Source organism: Gopherus evgoodei, chromosome 7, assembly GCF_007399415.2.
Source record: "Gopherus evgoodei ecotype Sinaloan lineage chromosome 7, rGopEvg1_v1.p, whole genome shotgun sequence".
Lineage (NCBI taxonomy): Eukaryota > Metazoa > Chordata > Testudines > Testudinidae > Gopherus > Gopherus evgoodei.
The window spans coordinates 30,121,880-30,145,416 of NC_044328.1; the positions used below are offsets into that span (position 1 = coordinate 30,121,880).

General features: G+C 37.2%; 1 protein-coding gene across 1 annotated transcript in view; it reads left to right on the forward strand.

Moving 5' to 3' along the window:
• The window catches only part of ADGRA1 (adhesion G protein-coupled receptor A1), a 454,349-nt gene that overhangs the window by 183,202 nt on the left and 247,610 nt on the right, over positions 1-23,537 (forward strand). Inside the window, exons 5-6 of the mRNA XM_030570731.1 lie at positions 5,150-5,221; positions 6,378-6,541. Of these exons, the coding sequence (XP_030426591.1) occupies positions 5,150-5,221; positions 6,378-6,541 (236 nt within the window). The remainder of the gene's footprint in view (positions 1-5,149; positions 5,222-6,377; positions 6,542-23,537) is intronic.

A 23,537-nucleotide genomic window follows, 5' to 3' on the forward strand; every position in this document is an offset into this window, starting at 1 on the left:
TCTTATTTGCCATTAATTTAACTTGCATAATTGCTTCATTGTACATGTGGATCATTCAATCCTGAATTTCTTGGCATTTGTATATAATGATATGTTAGTGCAACAAGGATGTTGAAACTCAGAACAAGTAGTGCATTTAATGAAGAATCTCTTCTTACAAAAGCTATTGATTTAGTAGTAGAACTGAAGCATTCTGAAGTTGAAGGTAGTGTATCATGGCATCTAACAGATGGTAAAAGTTTATCCATGTACAGAAGGAACCTTTGGAAGTTTGCTGTCTTGATCAGCCAATAGGAAATAAGTAGTTTATTCTCAAGTCTTAGTGCTGATGTGAGAATATGTAGTATATTCTGAGAATAAAACTATATATTACACTTGTATAGTACCTGTCAAACAAACAGAACCAAAGTTCTTAAATTCTACAAATGGATCCACCAATTAGCACTTCGATTTTAGTGAGCTTGAGAATACGATCCATGGGCCTGATTCAAGTAAACATGTTTATAGGATATATAGAATTCTCCTCACTCACCAGGAAAAGGAAGCCACCCTTTGAGGTAGTATGTGGCAGTTTCTAGCAATATACAGCAATATTGTATAAGTGAGGAATGTCGGATCTATTTGAAACTGTCAAGGCTATTTACATGAGTAGAATGAAGTTGGAATTTAGCCAGGAGCACAGAGGTTAATACCCTACTCTTGTGAAAAGTGTCAGGGTATTTTTTTAATTATCACAAATGGTCAGGACCTCAGTTTTATCTCTTATCCAAAAGGTGGTAACAATGCACTGCCTCCTAATTCCATGCTAGTGTCATCTTTTGAATCTGAATAGCAGCACCCTGGGGTTTTCTTGGTGATTCATGAACAAATACTTTCCAGACTCTCACTTGTTTAGCACCTGTTTGAAATACAGAAAATTGTCTGGTAGTAATGCATTTGCCATTGATATAATTGGAAGCATGTTTACTAGTCAACTGAGGAGCATGAGACTGCTAAATTGTAGAAGAGTTGTGTAGAAACATTAATTTAGCATAACTGTAGTGCTGATATACACATTTTTGAAAGCACTGAAGCAGTAAAAATGAGCAAGTGATGCAAAGGTGACAAGTTCTTAAATTAGTAACTGGCTCTGATAAAGCAATCAAGCGTGGTCCAGGTAACTGAAGCAGCAACGTGGAAATCACATACATACTCTTTGAATGCTGCAACTGCTTCTCGTAGAAACTCTTCTAAGCTCTCTTACTACCTTAGCATGACAAAGTATAAGCCATAATTTGTAGGCCATTATTAGAACCAGTAGAGAGAGCCATAAGTCTACTGGAAAGAGCAAGACAGATATATCTCTAGTTATCTTCTGCTAACTAGAGAGATTAGGTTTCTTACACTGTTTAAAGGCATAAATATCAGGTGAAACAAAGGAAATTGGAATATATTTCATTTAGATTAACATAATTCAAGGTCTTTTAAGAGTTGTTACTCTTCGATTTAATTTGCAGGAAGTTTGGTTAATAAATTCATTGATAACTGCCATGTTTAAGTTCATTTGGGTTTCAAGTACAACCACTGAATCCACATAAAAACATAAACCCCTTGATGAGGGAAGATTTTGCCCAAAGCTTGTGCCAAAAAAAAGTCTCATACCTTGCAATAAATAGGAGTTGAACTTTTGGTTAGTATTGAAATCCAAAGTTTTCACACTGCTCCAGGAATTTATCACTCCCTGTCAATGATTTGTGATTATTTTCCTTGAAATTGATCCAGGTTTTACACTTACTTGGAGCTGATGAATTTGCCAAAATGGAATAGTACCAAAATGATCCTAGAGCATATGTACATGTTATATGACAGATATAACTGACTGCAATCCAGGTGGTTCAAAAGATGCTTTGTTATGACTCGCTAATCTATTGGCTTGGCTTTCCTGGCTTGTATATTATCCTTTGGCCATGCTTATATTTGGTGAGCTTTTTATATTCTAAACATGATTATAAGTGACATAACTGAAAGTAACAAGTCTTTCATATCTCCTTTTGGCCTTCTCAAGGGTCATGTTTCAATACTATGTTCCAGGAACCAGGAATGCAAATGGATTTCTGGTGTTGAATGGGGCTTTTAATAATTTAAACACCTGTTCTACTCAGAACTAAGTATCAGGAGCAGCAGAAGATTATGGGTTTCACTTTAATGGTATATCAGAGTCTATTTTGATGAGCCTGGATAAATTAGCACCTCAGACTATAAAATGTTCCAGCCTGAAACATGCTTTGACAAACAGTTACTCCTGCATCTTCCTTTTAAAAGTATGAAACACACCTTGCTGCTTACTTGCAATTATTTGATTAAAGTACTTCTGATTTATATTTCAACCTGACTCTAAATCATCATCAGTAGTTATCTTTATGATAATATCATATAATAAATTCTCTTGTGACTTTGTTAATGTCATTGAAGCAGCTAATCGCTTTGTACACTGTAGAGATAAAGTACAAAACAAGTAACATGTAGGGAATCTAATTGACATTCCGGCAGGGGTATCAAGAAACTATGCACTGGAACCTGCCCCAGCCTACACCTCTTCTCTCATTTTTATCCCCCTCCACCCTCTCAACCTCTTCCCACATTTAATTAATCTCTCCTTGCCTCTCCCTTTATCTACTCATCATTTTCATCTTTATATTTTCTTCAGTGCAGTTCTTATGCCTGTTCAATTGCCCCTTGTGTCCTCCCTATTTTCACTTCAATCCCTCCTCAAACTTCACTTCTGTGATACCCACAAGCAGTCATCCCATCAGTTAAATGCTGGGATCACTCCCTCATTTGAAAGGGGGACGGGAGTAGAAAAGGGAAGAAAAAAGATTATAAATTAGCATTATTCTGTGTGTGTGTGTGTGTGTGTGTGTGTGTGTGTGTGTTTTACATCTTTTGAAGTGTTAGAGTTCTGCAGCTTTAGCATTGATTAAAACTCTGAAGAAAATATTCTCACCCTTCATTGTTACAGCAAATAAGAAAAACAGAAAACTCTTGATGGCAGATGATTCAGAAATATTTAGGTTACCATAGTGTAGGCCAAATCCTGATCAGTCCAGTTGACTCTGAGGACCTCAGCAAGGTGTTTAAGCATGTGCCTAAAAGTAAGCACTGGTCTCGCTGACTTTAGAGTTAAGCATCTGCATAATTGCGATCTCTATGATGCTGAGTGCCCTCAACTCCCACTGATATCAGCAAACAAAAATGATATTTAATTAGAGTTAAAATTCCACAGAGTATGCTCCATCCACACTATGTTACGCTAAAAGCATAGACATAAGAATTTATGGGGAAAGTCTAGTGCATTCCTTTACATCTCCATATTTCCTACAGTCAGTAATGCACTGCAACACCCTATCAGGCTTTTACTTCCATCTCTAGCAGATCCCTAAAAGCAATACATACTGCAGCTTCATCAGACTTGAAGGGTGACACAAAACCTTATCAGTGACTTCATCTGCTTTCGTATCAAGTGTATTAAAAGATCAGCACATCTGACTCACGTGCTCCATGCACTTGGGAAGTTCTTTTGCCTTAACATTGCTGAGGTCATTGTTAAGGGTTTGCTTTAGAGTGCAAATAAGATATGAATTTATTTTTGCTGTATAAATTCATTTTTCATCAAAGCACGATAAAATGCATATAATAATCCGTTTATAGTCTGTGTTTTGGTTTTTGCCATTTTGATGAGATTATTACTAAATAAAGATATAAAGTTCTTGTTTAATCTGAGCTCTGTAATAGAGCCTTAAATAGGGCGCAGTTCCTGCTACGCTATGATAGATGTGTATGCAAGGTACTAAGTATTTCATAAAATTGGACCAAAATGTCTAATAGGATGGAAATGGGTTTTAGCATCTCCTATCTTTACAACATTTATTCAGCTATCTTCATGACTTCATACATTATCATCCAAGCTGCATATTTGTCATTGGGCTTCATGCACAATACAGTTTTCTTGAATAAACACCCTAAAAGTAATATTATCTTTCAAGAATAAGTGATTTTCTTAAAAGAACTCCATAAACTTTTTTGACCCATGATACTTCCTCATCTTTCTGGCACAAACTCATCAGGGCACACATCCCTGTATATAACGCAGTCCCTGCAAAGACTTTTTTTTTTTATCAGATTACAATATTTACAGCTTGCCAAAGGCTTCATTCGTTAAACAGTACTTTTAAACTTAATTCTTACCTTCCGTATAGTTTGAGTTCTTTACTTTGTAGACACAACAGAAATATAAATCAGTAAAAAATCAATTTTTCTGTCAAAAAGACTTGAATCTTTATTTTTCAATACAACTTATTTTCTTCTTGGTAACAACACATTTTCTGCTGAACAATCCTCTGAGACATGAAATTTTGCAGACATCTTAAATTCAGTCATGTAAATTCAGAAGGCATCAGGCATTTACTTGTTTGCATAGATAGAAAAGAACATTTGTCAGCAATCCAGAAATATGTGCTTTATCTGAAAGGAAGCCTTTATCGTAGATGCTACACCAATTTTTATTTAACTGGTATAGTAGTGGAGAATATGACTTGACATTTGGGCGTTTGCCATTGATGTTAACATTCACTGAGTGCAACAATACTGTTAGACTATGCAAAAGGACATTGATATATTTGTAGTCATGGAGTTAAAAGCCATTCAGGAATAAATTACCAGAGACAATTAGAGCTATTTAGAACTGAGCTATTCAGACTAGTTCCTTAAAGACAGTAGTAAATTTTCAAAGCAAATACATGGACAAATCCTCTTACAACGACTTTAAAATAAGCTGGTCTGTTGACTGATTCCATGATGCTGGATGTTTTTGTAGTTTATAGAAAAAGTTTACATTTCCTAGAAGTTTAATATGAAAATATTATTTTCATGAAGGTATGATGTAATGCAACCTTAGAATATGAAACTAACTTGCCGTATTGTTACTCTCATTTTACACACAAAATATATTCAGTATGTTCTCTAAACTCTTCTCAATATTAAATTAATCAGTTTAGTCTGGATTACCTTGAAGTAACCTTTTTTTAATTAACAGTGGCAAAATTCTGCCGTATAACATAACTGGTTTGCATCTTTTATTTGTTATAGTAACTGTATATTGTTTCTTTTCTAGGAATTTATCAGGGAATATTTTTTCAAGTCTCATGAATGGACTTTTTTCTGAGCTATTAGCTCTGAAAGCCTTGTAAGTATGGCTTCAATATGTAAAATTCGATTTGGATATCATACAAATCTGTTGTTGCCATATATGTGTACAATATTGTAACTAAGATATCTTGGAGATATCTAGTTTTTACATGTCAAAAGCGTAGAGGTTTAATAATCAAGGCTAAAACTACTGTACATATTAACTCCTTCTGTTGATACCATAGACTATATAGTGTTACTTTTTCCCCTTTTCTCCTAATTTGAGAACTCCTCAGAACCCGAGTGGCGGAACTGCAGTATTAATTTGAGTGGCTTGCTTTTGTCAGTTTCTAATTACTTAAAATGCACTGCCTTTTGCAATAATTTTCCTTTGTTTTTTATGGTAACAGGAAAAAAAGAGGAAAAACAAACTAATACCAAATAATTTTCATTTGAAAATTTCAAGTAATTCATTACTGAATGTATTAAATACACATATTAGAGGGTTTTTAAATGGGTAAATATTGTTTGTATGGTGTTAGAGGGTATATCTACACCACAATAACAAACCCACAGCACAGGCTCGCAGGGCTTGGGCTGCGGGGTTAAACATTGCTGTGTACACATTCAGGCTCGGGCTGGAGCCAGGGCTCTGAGACTCGCCCCCATTCCCCCATTTTCCCTGGCAGGGCTTCAGAGCCAAGCTCCAGTCTGAGTACAGACATCCACACTGAAAGCTTTAGCCTCGCAGCCCTAGCCCAGTGAGCCTGAATCAGCTGCCTCAGGCTAGCCATAGCCCAGCCATACCATGGGTCTTTCATTGCAATGTAGACATACTCTAAGAGGAATTTTTAATATACAAAGTAATAGCTTAGGATCATTTTGTTCAGTATCCTTATACAGGTTTTAGCTTTCAGTGCAAACACTGATGCAAAATTAATGAGTCTAGTGGCCAAACAGTATCACTGTAATGACATGCATATGGGATATGGTGGGCCCAATTCACATCAAAGTCAAAGGGTGTTGCATTGTATCTAAGAGTAGAGTTGGGCATAGTATCTTGGAATCCATATGAGTGAGGAGAATGTATGTTGTTTGTCAAATGATGCCTGTCTTTATGTTTAGATGCTCAGTCTAATTTTGTGCTGCATATATTAATTTATTTTGCAAACGTGCATTTTGTTCCTTCAGTGTTACTTTTTTTGTTTTCCTAGACATTTCAACACTGATTCACTCATCTGTGACTGTAATCTAAAATGGGTTTTGCAGTGGGCTAGAAATGCTTCAGTTCGAATAGCAGAAGAAACAGTTTGTGCTTATCCCAGTACTTTACGAGGACTGGCATTTCATAACCTGAAGGAAAACCAGCTGGTATGTGGTGAGTTGCACACTAATTTAACATTATAAATTGAAGTGGATTTCCCAGGAAAAGGTGTAAACTGATGAATAGATGCCAAACAGAATGTGCTGATGTCTAGCCTTCTCATGAGTGCAAGAAAACCAAGGTACAGCGCAGAGAAAATAGCACTAACATTGAAAGAGAATACAACTTGGAAAAAATACAGCTGTCTTGTTTGATATAAAATGGAATTTGTAAATCATGGAAACATAACTGTCATGTCCCATATATGAAATAATATTTAATTATGGTATAAAATAAACATCAATCCGTGTGGTAGTTCTACGTGAAGCAGTGTATTTCAGCAGGGATTAAAACAATATTGTTTTAGGTTGTACTCTTAATAGCATGGCATAAATGTGAAGCCACATTGCTTCATCTCTCACATTTATGAAACTGTACAGAATTCTTTACCACTGGAGAAGAATAGAATTTTTACATTGAGAAGAGTTCAAATTATGCAAAATTCATTATTTGAAAATGTATAAAGGAAATAGCTCTTTGAAAAAGCTTTCCCACAATAACCAAAGTGATGGGGAAAGCAGGAGCTGAGAGGGAAGAATATGAATGAATAAATAAAAGCTATATCAAGCTGAGCCTCTTTTATAGCAAGGAAGAGTCTAAAACAGATGACTCAAAGCGACGGTGTTATACTTTAGTAAGTGCAAAAAAAATACATCAGAAGTGCTCAGATACCACAGTGATGATCTCAATAGAAAACCCTAACACAGATAGAAATATCACTTCACAGACCCTTCAGTATTAATCTTTGAGGACTTTCTTGAATTACAATAGGTTGCTGGGATGCATGCTAAATATATTCTAAAAACACAATACAATGACCAGTGTACTAATTGCATCCTATATGTACATCTACTCTGCAGCTGAGAGCTGTGCAAACCTGTCCAGGTCCCCTGGGTACACACTTGGGGGCGGTGGGTGCTAATGTGAGCCACTCGCACTACCTCCATCTACCTTGTTGTTTTTAACATGCTAGCTCAAGCAGACCTGGCATGTCTGTCTACTCACACAGGGAAGCAAGCTCCCAGCTGCAGAGTAGACATACCCTTATACTAAAAACTATCAAAGCAAAGAGTAGGCAATGCTAATACCATGGTGGAAGTAGAGAGATGGGGCCAGCAATGATCCTAATACAAATTCTGGGTTTAACAATAATTTTCAGGTATTTGGAAGTTGGGAGAGATACCAAAGGGAGTGAGCACCCTCCTCTGCATCAAAAAGTGTGATTGTGAGTAGGGCTGTCAATTAATCACAGCTGATGTGGTTAATTAAAAAAAAATTACAATGAATTGCAGTTTTAATTGCGCTGTTAAACAATCGAATACCAATTGAAAACTATTAAATATTTTGGATGTTTTTCTACATTTTCATATACGTTGTATTCTGTGCTGTAATTGAAATCAGTGTATATTATTTTTATTATAAAAATTTGCACTGTATAAGTGATAAACAAATGAAATAGTATTTTTCAATTCACCACACATAAGTACTGTAGTGCAAGTCTGTTTACTGTGTAAATGCAACTTACAAACATCTAATTTTTGTTACATAACTGCATTCCAAAACAAAACAATGTAAAACTTCAGAGCCTACAAGTCCACTCAGTCCTCCTCCTTATTCAGCCAATTGCTAAGACAAACAAGTTTGTTTACATTTACAGGAGATAATGCTGCCGTCTTATTTACAGTGTCAGCTAAAAGTGAGAACAGGCATTTGCATGGCAGTTTTGTAGCTGGGATTGCAAGGTATTTACATGCCAGATGTGCTAAACATTCATATTCTCCTTCACACTTCAGCCACCATCCAGGGGACGTGCTTACATGCTGATTATGCTCGTTAAATAAATAATGCGTTAATTATATTTGTGACTGAACTACTTGAGGGGAGAATTGTATGTCTCCTGCTCTGTTTTTCCCACGTTCTGCCATATATTTCATGTTATAGTAGTCTTGGATGATGACCCAACACATGTTGTTCATTTTAAGAACACTTTCACTGCAGATTTGTCAAAATGCAAAGAAGATGAGATTGTGAGATTTCTAAAGATAGCTACAACACTCAACCCAACGTTTAAGAATCTGAAGTGCCTTCCAAAATCTGAGAGGGATGAGGTGTGGGACATGCTTTCAGAAGTCTTTAAAAGAGCAACACTCCGATGTGGAAACTACAGAATTCGAACAACCCAAAAAGAAAATCAGCCTTCTGCTGGTGGCATCTGACTCAGATAATGAAAATGAACATGCATTGGTCTGCACTGCTTTGGATTATTATCGAGCAGAACCCATCATCAGCATGGACACGTCCCCTGGAATGGTGGTTGAAGCATTAAGGGACATATGAATATTTAGTGCATCTGGCACGTAAATATCTTGCGACGCCGATTACAACAGTGCCATCAGAACACCTGTTCTCACTTTCAGGTGACATTGTAAACAAGAAGTGGGCAGCATTATCTTCCACAAATGTAAACAAACTTGTTTGTCTTAGCGATTGGCTGAACAAGAAGTAGGACTGAATGAGTGCACTTGCAGGCTCTAAACTTTTACATTGTTTTATTTTTGAATGCAGGTTTTTTTGTACATAATTCTACATTTGTAAGTTGAACTTTCATGATAAAGAGATTGCACTACAGTACTTGTATTACGTGAACTGAAAAATAGTATTTCTTTTGTTTTTTACAGTGCAATACTTGTAATCAAAAATAAACATAAAGCAACTGTACACTTTATATTCTGTGTTGTAATTGATATGAATATATTTGAAAATGTAGAAAACATCCAAACATATTTAAATAAATGGTATACCATTATTATTTAGCAGTGCGATTCATCATAATTTTTTAATTGCACGATTAATCATGATTACTTTTTTTAATCACTTGACAGCCCTACTTGTGAGATGATCTTTAGGGCTAAAGTCATGAGGATACAATCTTAAATAATGGGTCAGTGGAGAGTGCAGATACCCATCAGGATAAAACTCAGGAAGGAACTGCCTCATAATTCCACGCCCTACATTATTAAGTACTTCAAAACTTGCAATACCATTCACGGTCAGTCTGCCACTTTATAACAATCCATTATAGAGAATGCAGTGCAGGTGGGAAGAAGTGTCTCCTGGATATTGAAAATTCTGGAGAAGCCAGAGAAGTCTCAAAGAAGGCTTTGAACTGCTATTTTTAGGCTCTTAACTAACATGAACTTCCTAGACTTCGTATTAAATGAGGATATTGATATAATAGACATCACAGAAACTTGGTGGAATGAGGATAATCAATGGGATACAGTAATACCAGGGTACAAAATATATCAGAAGTACGGAACAGGTCCTGCTGGAGGGGGGAGTGGCATTTATATGTAAAAGAAAGTGTAGAATCAAATGAAGTAAAAATCGTAAATGAATCAAACTCTACCATAGAATCTGTATGGATAAAAATTCCATTCTCTAATAATAAGAATATAGCGGTAGGGATAGATTAATGACCACCTGACCAGGATGATGATAGTGATTGTGAAATGCTCAGGGAGATTAGAGAGGCTATTAAAGTAAAAAATGCAATAATAATGCGGGATTTCAATTATCCCCATATTGATTGTGTGCAGATGTGGTCGCCCCATCTCAAAAAAGATGTATTGGAATTGGAAAAGGTTCAGAAAAGGGCAACAAAAAATATTAGGGGTATGAACAGTTTCCATATGAGGAGAGATTAATAAGACTGGGACTTTTCAGCTTGGAAAAGAGACAGCTAAGGGGAGATATGATTGAGGTCTATAAAATCATGACTGGTATTGAGAAAGTAGATAAGGAAGTGTTGTGTGCTACTCATAACACAATGAGTCACCAAATGAAATTAATAGGCAGCAGGTTTAAAACACACAAAATGAAGTATTTCTTCATACAATGCACAGTCAACCTGTGGAACTCCGTGCCAGAGGATGTTGTGAAGGCCAAGACCATAACAGGGTTCAAAAAAGAACTAGATAAATTCATGGAGGATAGCTCCATAAATGGCTATTAGCCAGAATGGGCAGGAATGGTGTCCCTAGCCTTTATTTGCCGGAAGCTGGGAATGAGCAACAGGGGATGGATCACTTGATTACCTGTTCTGCTCATTCCCTCTGGGGCACCTGGCACTGGTCACTGTCAGAAGACAGGATACTGGGCTAGGTCGATCTTTGGTCTGACCCAGTAGGGCCATTCTTATAGTCAGTGAATGTTATAAAGGAAGTGAAAATGTGATTTCTCAGAAAGTCATACTTTGATAATACTCTTTATAACACCACTAATATATTTGTAGCATTAATAAAATGCTGTTTATTTTGTCCATTGAACACTTTTTTACCATGTCTGCCCATAACTTGATATTGTTTTTAATATCCTCTGACAACTTCACAATGATTATAATAATTGCTGAGTGGTTAACAATCTTTATAATGTCTTCCAGGTGCTTCATGGTTCTGTGCAGCCCATGGTGCTCACAACACTGAGAAATTTAATTTTCAATCATTTAATGTGTGCTTGGGTTTAATAAAAAGGCCTCTGAAGCACTTTGTAGAGTGATTTTTTTTTCTTTCATTACTTATTTTGACATGAGGGAAAATACTGTCTTCAATGGTTCTTCCTGAGAAGAGCCTTCCAATGGATCAGGTGGAAAACTCTATCTAGTTGTGTAATCTGTCCACTGAAAACAGAAATCTGCCTTGTTGGAGGGAGGGCAGAGAGAAGAAATGTCAGAAAGTACAAAATAGCAGCAGGTTGCAACTAAACAGGCAAAACTACCACCAAAATAGAATATTCAGCAGCTGTCACAAATAGTAAGGAAATAGAGGAAAGAGTCCCCAACTAAGGCTATGTCAGTTCTGCAAATGATGATGTGATTGCAGCACATGTAGGCATACCCAAACTACCTTTGATCAAACTAGCTTGCTAAAAATATAGCAACGCTGCAACATCATGAGGCAGATTCCCAAGTGCAAGACCTCCTGGGACTTGGGTACATACTCAGTTTTCTAGCCTGTGCCACCACCCATACTGCCGTGGCTTCACTGCTATTTTTAGCAACCTAGTTCAGTCAAAACCAGCTCAGGTATGCCTACCTGTGGTATAATCACACGTTCTAATTGCAGTGTAGAGATATGGTCAGATAGCAGTGGTCTGGGATTTCAGAGACCCGGATACATATCTTGGCTGTGCCATAAAATTCTTGTCTGGAAGCACAAAGTCTCTGTCAGATACTCAGTTTATGTAAATTGGTGTAATTCCATTAAAATGAATAGAGCTGCCTAGCCCTGTTTCCCCATTTCTAAAATTAAGAAAAAAGTACCCTGTGTGAGGTAGGTAGACTTTTCCATGGCACTTTTTGTAGTGCCTAACAGTATGGAAATCATTTTCAAATTTTGCAGCTGCACAGTCATCAAATTCATAGGGCCCTGACTATAACTAATACATGTAACACACACACATCCCTTGTCATAAGAATAAATTTCAGGGTTAAAAGTGATTTTTAAAGAATCTTCTAGATGTGGGTCAAAACTTGGATGATAAAAGTAGTGACAGGTTTCAGAGTGGTAGCCGTGTTAGTCTGTATCAGCAAAAAGAACAAGGAGTACTTGTGGCACCTTAGAGACTAATAAATTTATTTGAGCATAAGCTTTCATGGGCTAAAACTTTCATGGGCCAAAGTGGGTTTTAGCTCACGAAAGCTTATGCTCAAATAAATTTGTTAGCTCTGGTCTACATTGGGAGGGAAGGGGAGTGTTGATCTAAGTTACACAACTTCAGCTACGTGAATAATGTAAATACTTAAATTGACTTCCTGTGGTGTCTTCACCGCAGTGAGTCGACTGCTGCTGCTCCCCCGTCAACTTTGCTTGCGCCTCTCGCGGCATTGGAGTACAAGAGTCGATGAGAGAGCACACGAGTAGATTTATCACGTCTAGACTAGACGCAATAAATCGATTCCCTCTGGATCGATCACTGCGCACTGATACAGTCTCTAAGGTGTCACAAGTACTCCTCATTCTTTTAATGAAAATAGTGTTACAGACCAAACAGCTACAGGATACTACAGTGGTTTTATAATAGTTTAGGAACATTATTGCTCTGAAAAGTGTCTGAAAATGGCATGATGAGATTCCATGTTATTCTCTCTGACTCTAGATCAAGGTTTCTCAAACAGGGGTTGCTGCTTGTGTAGGGAAAGCCTCTGGTGGGCCAGGCCGGTGTGTTTACCTGCACTGTCCGCAGATACGGCCAATCGCATATCCCACTGGCCGCGGATTGCTGATCCAGCTCAATGGAAGCCACGATCGGCTGGACCTGCAGATGGGGCAGGTAAACACAATGGCTCGGCCTGCCAGAGGCTTTCCCTACACAAGCAGCGACCCGTTTGAGAAACCCTGCTCTAGATATAACTTGCTCAGGTTATTAGCAAAAAAGTGACTTTTCTGAATACCAGCCATGCAAACTCAACCTGAGGTCTGAAAATTGTGCCTTCGGTTACACCTGTGTAAGCCTTTTGGCCTTGTCTACACTTGAAACCGTACAGTGGCACCGCTGGAGCTGCAACACTATAGTGCTTCAATCTTGTGTTTCAGGGTTCTCCTGTCAGCATAGTTTGTCCACTTCCTTGAGAGGTGGTCGCTCGGCTGGCAGAAGAATTCTTCTGTCAAGCTAGCTCTGACTACATCAGGGTTTAGGTTAACTTAACTACATCACTCATGAGTGTAGATTTTTCACACTATTGAGTGAAGTCGCTGGGTTAACCTAACTTTTCAGGTAGACCTGACATTTGTCTTAAATGGAATTACACAAGTGAAAGTGAGTGGTGCTGCAATTGAAGCTTAGTTGACTATGTTGAGTGAACCAGTTCAACAAAGCTGTGTGGGCTCTACCAAGCTAACAATACAAAATAATAAAAGTGTATTTGTTCTGAAAGCCTGCAGATTAAAACTGATTGGGAATTTCCATTGAAACATTTTTTTTTCATCCAAAAGTGTTGATTTATCAAAGCCAAAATTGTTCCCGGGAAAGGGTTAGTTTTGATCATTCAAAAAATTGAAAAATGTTTCAGAATTTTCTGAATGTCCCATTTTGAATTTTTGAAACAGTTTTTTTTTTTTAAATCATAATGACTCATTTACAAATTCTAGTTATGTTAAAAAAAGATCAAAATCAAAACTAAATGTTTCAAAATTATTGATATGAGACATTTTGATCTGATCCAAAAAAAATTATGGTTTATTGGTTTGCAAACATTTTTGAGATTTTGACTTTGTCCCAGTTCAGGAAAGGAAAAATTTTCAAAATCTTGAAAACACCTCATAGCACAGGACACATTTGGAGCAGTTGTTGATTAAGAAGGTATCATTTTTACACAGTCATTTTTTTAGGGTAGAGCAATATAGCACTTTATGAACCATTGAGCAAGTTTCTCTCACAGACAATAGATTTGCCACTTTGTCTCAGCTTCAAAGTCAGCTTTTCCAAATTCTATTCTTCTCTTGTGTAAAGAATCCTGAATTTTGGGTGATTGTAAGGTTGTTTTGTGATGTGCACATCATCTGCTAGGAACTAAGTTATAATCATGGCACTGACTTTAGCTCACATCAAAGTCAATTTGAGTCTGGGTCTCCCTGAGGTACTAGTCCATTAATTCACTATTAATTTAGCCTTAGTGGTTTGAATTATTATAGGAGTAGAGCAGAATTATGTAGTAGATTCACATAATAAAAATATACTATTATTTTTGCTATTTTTTTTTAAAAAGTCATAGCTTGTGTTTGGGGTTTCCTCATTAATGAGTAATTAATTAACATTAATTTTGCCTCTGTTTCAGCTGGCTGAACAATGAGACTGAATGCTTTCATTTTTCTTGGAGATATGCTTATTTCATGATATAATCACCTCACTTTGTGTTTCACAGATTCCTACTTAAGAGTAGAAAGAGTAGAAAGTGACAATATCATTTTTTGCTAATGCTTTCCCTGTATGTGGAGGCACTAACTTAAAATTTCAGTCTACATTGTTTAAGCATATTTTTCTTTTCCAGATGTGGAGACAAGGAATTTATTTAATTATTTTCTTGTTTTCCAGGCTATTGTAGACTTGCACTAATTTAATGCTATAGCCAACAATAGTCCTGCCGCTGATGCGGAGTGGGGCCCCTACATTGGCAGGGGCTAATTTGTCCTGGCCCTGCACGCCCCTAGGGACGGCCCTGGTAATTTACATATAGCTTTAACTGCTAGTAAATCATACTTTTTCTTTTTTGAAGGAGTAAGTGCTTGAGATATATTACTCTTGAGATATATTACTTACAGCCCTATCCTGCAGACCTTAAAAAAGCAAATGGGAGTTTGGTCTGTGTAAGGTCTGTAGGATTTGGTCTGCAGTGGGCATTGAAGTAGAATATATTTTGAAATGTGTCAATACTAAAGAAAAAAAATTACCTTATTAAGGCTCAGGGTGAAAAGAGTGAAAGAATGTACCTATCCTAAGTGGTGGAGAATCATTTTTAAACCACCAGCATTTGAATGATTTTCCAGTCTGTATAGTTTGCAAACTACCTTAATTTTAAGTTTCAGAGTGGCAGCCGTGTTAGTCTGTATCCGCAAAAAGAACAGGAGTACTTGTGGCACCTTAGAGACTAACAAATTTATTTCAGCATAAGCTTTCGTGGGCTACAGCAATTTGTTAGTCTCTAAGATGCCACAAGTACTCCTGGTCTTTTTAATTTTAAGTGTTAAGTCATTAGTGAAATTAGCAAGTAGTGACACAAAATGTTATCTGAATTTCTTTCTTTCTTTTTTTTTTTTTTTTGGTCTAATAAGATGCCTCTGAAGGAAATTTCAAAAGATGCCTTATTTTCTGCTATGTGTTTTAGGATCCAGTTAATTAAAAGTTTCATATGACATTTCAATTAAATCTTTGTGCCATTTTCTTAGGAAAACACACATTTGTTAGGGAATTATTTGTGAGACAGTTCACCAGCCTGTCTTTTGCAGTTGCCCTCACTTCACTGAATATCAAAAGTGTTCATCCCCAGGAGGAGCACAGTCAGGTAAAGATGTAAGCACTTTATGCTCTGATGCACTCTGCTTATTCACAGTAAAATTGACTCTGAGCAAGAAAAGAATAACATGTTCGCATTCTTCTTCCACTTTCAGTCGCACAGCATTCTTAATCATTTTAAGACTTGTTTTGTTATATGTGAGAAGGACACCAAGTCTTTTCATCATTCCTTATCCACTATGACATTTTCCAATCTATGTTCCACTCCTTTAGTGTAAGCAACACAGGAAAGCATATTTCTGTCAGGTCAGTACACAGCTTCCTAACTTCTCTTCATAAGAAGTGTGCACTGCAATTGTACAGATAATGCCACAGCAATGCAGAAAATGCAGGACATCTGTCAATTACAGCTCTGGAATTTTATAAAGAAGAGAATTTCCTTTTAAGTATTATTCTGTCATGAAGTATTCACCTATTTAGAAATGTCGTCTTTTCCTCCAGTGATGTATTTCTAATATGGCACTACATGCATGCATGTAACTTCACCTTCATCCCTGACACGGCCATCTGAAACAACCTGACTTTATAATTAGAAGCTCCTCAGAGGGCACGTACTTTTAAAATGACAAAAATAGAGAGTGATTGATGATGGAAAAGTTTACTTTTGAATAGCATTGAGCTTCAATCCTGAACTCAATGAGAATTGAGGGCATTCGGCACCTTGTCAAATCAGCTGCTTTAAGGACTACTGTTAGACAGCATGTGCCAACCATTGGTTGGAAGTGGTGGTTTAAAATGTTTCTAATAAGTGCCACAAATTAGTTGCCCATATTGGCACTTGGGCAACTAAACAACAGTTTTAGTTGCCTACATGTAGATTTAGGTGCCCCTTCTGGAAAATTATGCCTCCCATTCTACAGTAGTAAAAATGAGCTCAAAATTAATAACAACTTTGTCCCAGTTTGGGCAGTTAATAACTTTCTTATATAATAATGGCATTCAGTATTCCCTTTTAATGTATCAACCCCTGTTGTTTGGTACTTTTTATAGTAAAATTCTCCAGGGTTAGCACACCGATAACTTCTTTCTTAAAATCATTAGAATTGTAGCACTGGAAGGGCCATGAAAGGTCTTCTAGTCCGTCCCTTGTACTCAAGGCAGGACATTCATCATACAAGTTCTCCATTTAGGCTGTTCTTTCTACTCTACAATAAATCTGGTACAGTGTAAACATTGGTGGTTTTTAAAAAATATTTTGCTGAACTGAGACTCATAAGTACAAAGTAGGGATGGTTTGATTATCCTAAGTAAGGTTCCAATCATGCAATGTTTTGCGTGCAGATGGACTGCTGCACCCTTACAGAGCTCCACTGACTTTACAAAGCAGCAGAATCAAGGACTTGGGACCCAATCCTGTGGGGAATTCTTGTGAATAGCTCTAATTAAATGGGAATATACACAAGTAATGTCTTTTCAGGATCTGATCATTATTTGATAGATGCTTCAGGTTTTAGAAGAGATGAACTGTGATACATTTACCAATAATGAGTAAAAAAAAAAAAAAAAAAAATCCTGTGGTATTTGATTTGTGTTAAATTTTTGGCAAATCAAGATTTTGTAGCTATAATATATGCCTCTTAACAGATTTATGTATAAATCAACTAATGCAGTTGCAAGTTTTTGGATGTCTTTTAAAGTGGGAGGTTGTGGGTTCTAGTTTCTTGCCAAGGCTAAGTGGTTCATTGTACATGTCAAACTTTGCAATAGATAACTGAGTGAGAATATGAGGCCAGTAGTGTTGAACTAGCTCTGGCTACAAACCCTATGTTTCTCATCCAGTGTTGGGTATTTTTATCTGGAAAATAAAAACAATAATGTGCTGTCCATGTGATAGTTCAGGGAAATTCTTATTTTAATTCATTTTGTACTAGTACAAAACAAAACTGACAATCTTTGGTCCTAAAACTTATTAAAATCTAACAGTCTAACATTAATAGTCTACCATAAAAAGTCTACCAAAACATTAATAGTAAAAACATAAAAAGTCTACCAAAATCTAACATTAATAGAAACTTAAAAAAAAATGTATGAAGTTTTAACAGGTTTACAAATCCTTGCTTGTAAATATCAGAAACAGGACAATAATCATTAAAACAAGGAGACTTTATTCAGAGAAATATAAAGTAATAATCATCAGAGCTCTCTATTTAGCAGTGCATTACCACATTACAAAGGGAGCGCCTTTACCCTACCCATGGCATGCTGTTTCTAGTGATTTTTTTTAATTGAAATCTCTGATTACACGCATTTATCAGATCAGGCATTTCTATTAAATGTTAATCTTTTTAGAAATGTAAATGAAAGCTTTTATTTAAATACTTTCTTGCAGCTGTGATAATGTGTGGATAATAGAAAATGAAATGATCCTGAAAATGATATCCCCTCCCAAACTGGCTAGTCTGTGTTTGAAAAAGAAAGTAATTGTTCAGTGTAAATATGATTGATTAAAAAAAAAAACATAATGTACCATCAAGACTGTGTGGTTAAACCATCAAATGTCAGGGAGTACTAAAGTTAGGTTGACCTTTCCCCCGTGCATGTGTATTGCAATAGCTTTTACCTAAATGATCTCACATAATTCCTGAAATCAGTATATTGTGTAATTCAGTATAGTTAGTTTTTCTACAGCTTTACACTTGTAGCATCTTGGAATAGATTGTTTTCATTTTTGTATATGTTAATTTCATTGTCATATTTTTCCAGAATGTATTTTGACTTAAATCCAAAGTCTGCCTTCAGCTACAACCTGCAACTCTCATTGAGCTCAATGAATTGTGCATGCATAACAATTTTTTTATTGTGATAGCTCATTCTGTTCCTCAGAGAAATGCACAGAGATTTAAAGGTTGTGTATGTGGGGTGGTATTTTTTGTTTTAGTTCGGTTTTTTTTTTTTTTTAGATTTCATCTTTCAACAGGTATGGTATTTGGAAGCATATCTAATTTGTATTTTTCATATGACCTAACTTCAAACAATCATAATGGTTGTTAGTTTAGTTTTGTGTCTAATTTCCTACAGTCCCTCCTCCTTCTCTTTCTAGAAGAAAGAAATAGGTAAGGTTACAGGGAAGAAGAGGAGAAAATTGACAATGAGAACACAGCCACACTTGAATGAGGCCTGTTGAGTACCCAAGAAAATGTGTCCTTTAATCTTAATTTGTCAACCTATGCTTTTAAGAGTAGAGTTCAGAATTTCAGACATATTACACTGGTTTAAAATACCTCAAACTCCTTAGCTAAATTTGTACTATTTAGCCCGATAAGCAGCTGATGTTGTTGTTATTTACTATCAGTAGCTTGAATTAGTTTATTGAGAGACATTGCAATGGAGCAGCCATCCTGATATCCTGTCCCCTAATTACGTAGAATATGCTGTAATGATATTTTACACTTATGTAGCACCTTTCATCTCAAAGTACTTTCTTCAATGTATCTATAAAAATATAATTACACAGCTCTATGGAACTGCAGTAGCTGACATGGTAGCCATCCGTGCTCAAAGTACTGCAGCATGAGAAAGGGCAAATTCTTACTCTGATAGGACTGTCAAGTGTTACACATATCACATGATATTAATGCACATGGCAGCCCTGTAAGGCATTCATTCCAGCAGCCCAGCTGGATCCTCATGCAGCCAACTGGACTGCAGGCAAAGGAGGTAGCTGCCTTTCTTCTTCCCCTCTTGCTGATCCCCCTATTGGATCTCTGTATGGAAGGAGTCAGAAGTGATGGTGGCAGTGGGCAGCTGGCTAGTAGTGACATAAGGTAGTGGTGATCAATATTACCTCCAGACTTTCCAACCAGACTCCAGCTATCTTTTCAAACAGTACCTAGCCAGATCAGAGCCCAGTGAGAGACCTCAGTTTCTCTCCCAGACAGCACCCAGGACGAACTCCAGTTTTTGTCCTAGACATTCCAACAGCATTCAGTTCCAACCAGAAAGAACCCTGACATCCACAGTAACCTTGGCATCCTTCAGCACTCACCAGCGCAAGTATCCCAGACAACCACCAGTACCCCAGATACAGCTGCCACTTTTTCTGCAGCTTCATGTCCTAATCTCTGCCATTGCTTAATCACTGTTGTTGACCATAAACTGAAATATCCACACACCACTGAAAGAGCCTCAGCTTGTTTGCCTTAAAAATAAAATTGTGAGTCATTCTAATTATTTCTGAGTCAATGGCTACATGAAGGTTAAAGGACAGATACTATGGTGAGTCAGGGAAAATTTGCACTAGACTCCCAGTTTAAATATATCCTAAACTTGGTTGATCTGACCAGTGAAGGAGTCTTCCTCTATTGGGGAATCCTCTGATGGGGTAAAGATGTGTGGCCACATACCCCAGAACATCCTTGCAACTTGCTCATCCCCACCTTCTTTAATGTGTGGCAGGAGATTGGTCTGGCAATATAAAGGCCAAGAATTGGCGGGTGACAAGAGTGGCATAAAGCCACCTTTGCTCTATCGTCCCTTCAGAGACCCCTGTTCCTATTTGAGTCCCTTACTCAATGCCTTAATTTCAGATCACACTTGGGATTAAAATGGTTAAAATTTACCATTTCATATTATACATATATTCATGCATATTCTTCAGACAACTACAGTTATTTTACAACTGATTTTTCTGAAACTCAGCAGAGCATGTATTATACCCTGAGAACTACATTCATGTCAAATTTGAAGAGTTAGCTGTTACAACTGTTCCTTGACCCTCCCGGAAAATAAAGATGACATTTTTATTAGATGGGAAAGCATATTTTCACTCTCGCTTTACTCAAAACTGGCTGAAGGGTCTGGCTCAGGGAGTGGCACTGCCTGACTCTGGGGAAACTCCAGCTATGTTTCCAACTCCCTTACACAGATGCTCAGGGCTATAGGAGAGACTGTTGGAGAACCGAAAGCAGGAGAATGTGTGTGGCAAGGAAGGACTTCACACACACAGCTGTGGAGGGCTGGATGTTAAATTTGATTTGTTAGTGATAACTTGGCTTAAATTACATCGAGAGAGATTTTTCTCCTGCAGTTTATTGTTGATTCATTTACCAGTTTGAAGAGTTCTGCTTCAACTTAAAAAAAAAATGACTTGTGAGGAGACCAAGCTTGGAAAATGTCAGTACAAAAGGTGAAAGCTGAAACAAGCTAAGTGACTGGAAACAATGGGTTATCATGGACACTGCATTGGAACCTTAACTATACCTTCTGCTCAGGTCTAATAAAATAAGTAGCTTTGACATATTTTTTTTTAAGTAAAAAAATGAGAACACTAAAATGGACAATAAAAATGTTTCAGGCAGTTATCATACAAGACGCCATTACCAGAGTCATAGTTCCACATTAGAGTAAAATACCTTGTTAATTGGATTATGTGAAATGCCTCTGATCCAGAAGGAATTTATTAGTCTTTTACTCCCCTGTAAACCCAAAGCCCTCAATCAGTTTTTCTTTCAGTTAGATGATATTCTGTTGGCTCTCATTTACTACAAGGGCCATATTTCACAGCATTTTGTATTATGAGGCATCTCCATATTGTGCGAGATAAGTAAAACCCTGCCATAGTGTGGAAGTGTCTTTACAAATACTATATTTTTGGAGGGTGGAGGGAGGGTTTTGTAATGCCTTGTTACTTCCCAATACTACATACAGAGTTGTAAATAAAAGCTCATGGGCAACATGGAAAATTGTTCACCCAGAATGAATATGCAGAGAGCCCTAATGTGTAAATAAGGCGCAGACTTGGAGAGATGGGGAGAGACATGCAGTAGTTCTCCTAACTCCTGAGGGAATCCAATGGGGGATTAACTCTTCTGGGGCCTTTCTGTCATATTGTAGACATGAAAAGTACTGCACAGTACACATTTCCTTCAGTAAAATAGAATGACAGATCTTCCTGAAGAGTGCAATTCTATTCTGAAAATGATAATGAAGGATGCAATATTGATGGTGTCTCAATGTTGCTAGAGAAGACTTGACTTTACTACCAGCCCTGCATACTGAATTTAGGGTCTACAACTCACACTGGGTTCTTTTCATCTTTTAATGTTAAGATTTCACATTGACATAGTGTTTTCTCTGTTTGGAGTACTGTACAGAATTAGTTCATCCTCACAACATCCTTATAAGTAACATCCCCATTTTACAGATGGAAAACAGACTGAAATGTGAAGTGACCAGCCAAAGGCCACACAGTAAGCCAGTGTTAGAATGTGTTTCTCTGGGCAACACTGGCTTTATACATCAACTCCAGCAATAAAAATTATGCAGGGCAAATTAAGCCCTTATTTGTAACTTTTCTACATTCAGTGGTTTGTGCACACATGTAACCAACTGTAATTTAACCAAGAAGTTCTAGAGTCCATCTCTCTCTCTCTCTCTCTCTTTCACAGCTCTGCAGAGATAATAGGAGTAAATATAAAACTTTGGTTCTACAGACAGCCAGTATGACTCTGCATACACACAGGGAGCCTCTCAAGTAAAAATCTGCCATTTTTATACAATCACTTTTCAGAGTACAGCTGTACGTTGAGAAACAAACATAAAGCTGTGATTTAATTTTGAGATACTGTGAAAACAACTTCCATTTTATATTACTGACTAGAGAATTTGTATTAAGGAAGCAGAGGTTGTTACGATGATTTGGAATCCCAATTTCCCTTGCTGGTAGCATGAAGTTGGTAGAAATGAGAAGCCATTACTTGAATGGAGGCTCTTCCCCTTCTCTAGCGAGCAGTATGGCTGTGGTTCACAATGTCTTTACCCTCAGCCCAGTAAAATTTGACTTGTTTTTATTTTATACATCTTGTCTGGTACATTTTCTATAATTATGTTGAAATCAGAGACTGGATAGGATTTCATTCAAATGAAACTTGGCTCCACTTCTCTATTCATTCTGGTCTCTCATGCTGTGGTGCTGTCTTTGACCTTCTGCACAGAATCCTGTGTCATTCTCCGCAATGTTTTCCAGTACATAAATTGGCATTGTTTTGCTAACACTTTCCATACTTGGCAGACCCTGCATTCACAGCATTCCATTTTTTTCTGTTTTCTTTGGTTCTGTGTAGTCAGTGTCACTAGAGATAATTTGCTTTATCAGCAATACAATTTTTACAACATTTTCAAAGTTGTTTTTTCCAGTCCTCCTCCAGTTTTTCATTTATCTTCATTATTGGACATGTTATTTTACTTTGTCATGGCTTCCAGTTTCTTCCCACTGAACTCTGCCATGCATATTTCTTTCCCACAGAGACTGTATACAAATCGTAGAGCTTTCATCATCAGTACATGCTACATTCAATGTGCATATGCAGTCCAACTAGAAAGGCCCATTAACAGTACAACAAACCAATTAATTAACAAGAAATAAAATGCCAAACTCTGGTTTTCATGCCCCCCAAGCTCACAGTAGGCTATAATGAGCTGAATAATATACACAAAGAGAGGTACAAGTTCACTGTTTTATTCTGAGGCATAAGCCTCATAACAATTGCATGTATAGAAAGCATGGTAAGCCACCTACAAAAACTGGATTTTCTTCTTATTAACACTACTATACCCACCCACTCCAAACTGGCAAAATAAGCTAATGTGACATAAGAACGTAAGAATGGCCATACTAGGTTAGACCAAAGGTCCATCCAGCCCAGTATCCTGTCTGCTGACAGTGACCAATGCCAGGTGTCCTAGAGGGAGTTAACCTAACAGGTAATGATCAAGTGATCTCTCTCCTGCCATCCATCTCCACCCTCTGACAAACAGAGGCTAGGGACATCATTCCTTACCCCATCCTGGCTAATATCCATTAATGGACTTAACCTCTAGCTCTCTTTTAAACCCTGTTATAATCCTCGCCTTCACAACCTCCTCAGGCAAGGAGTACCACAGG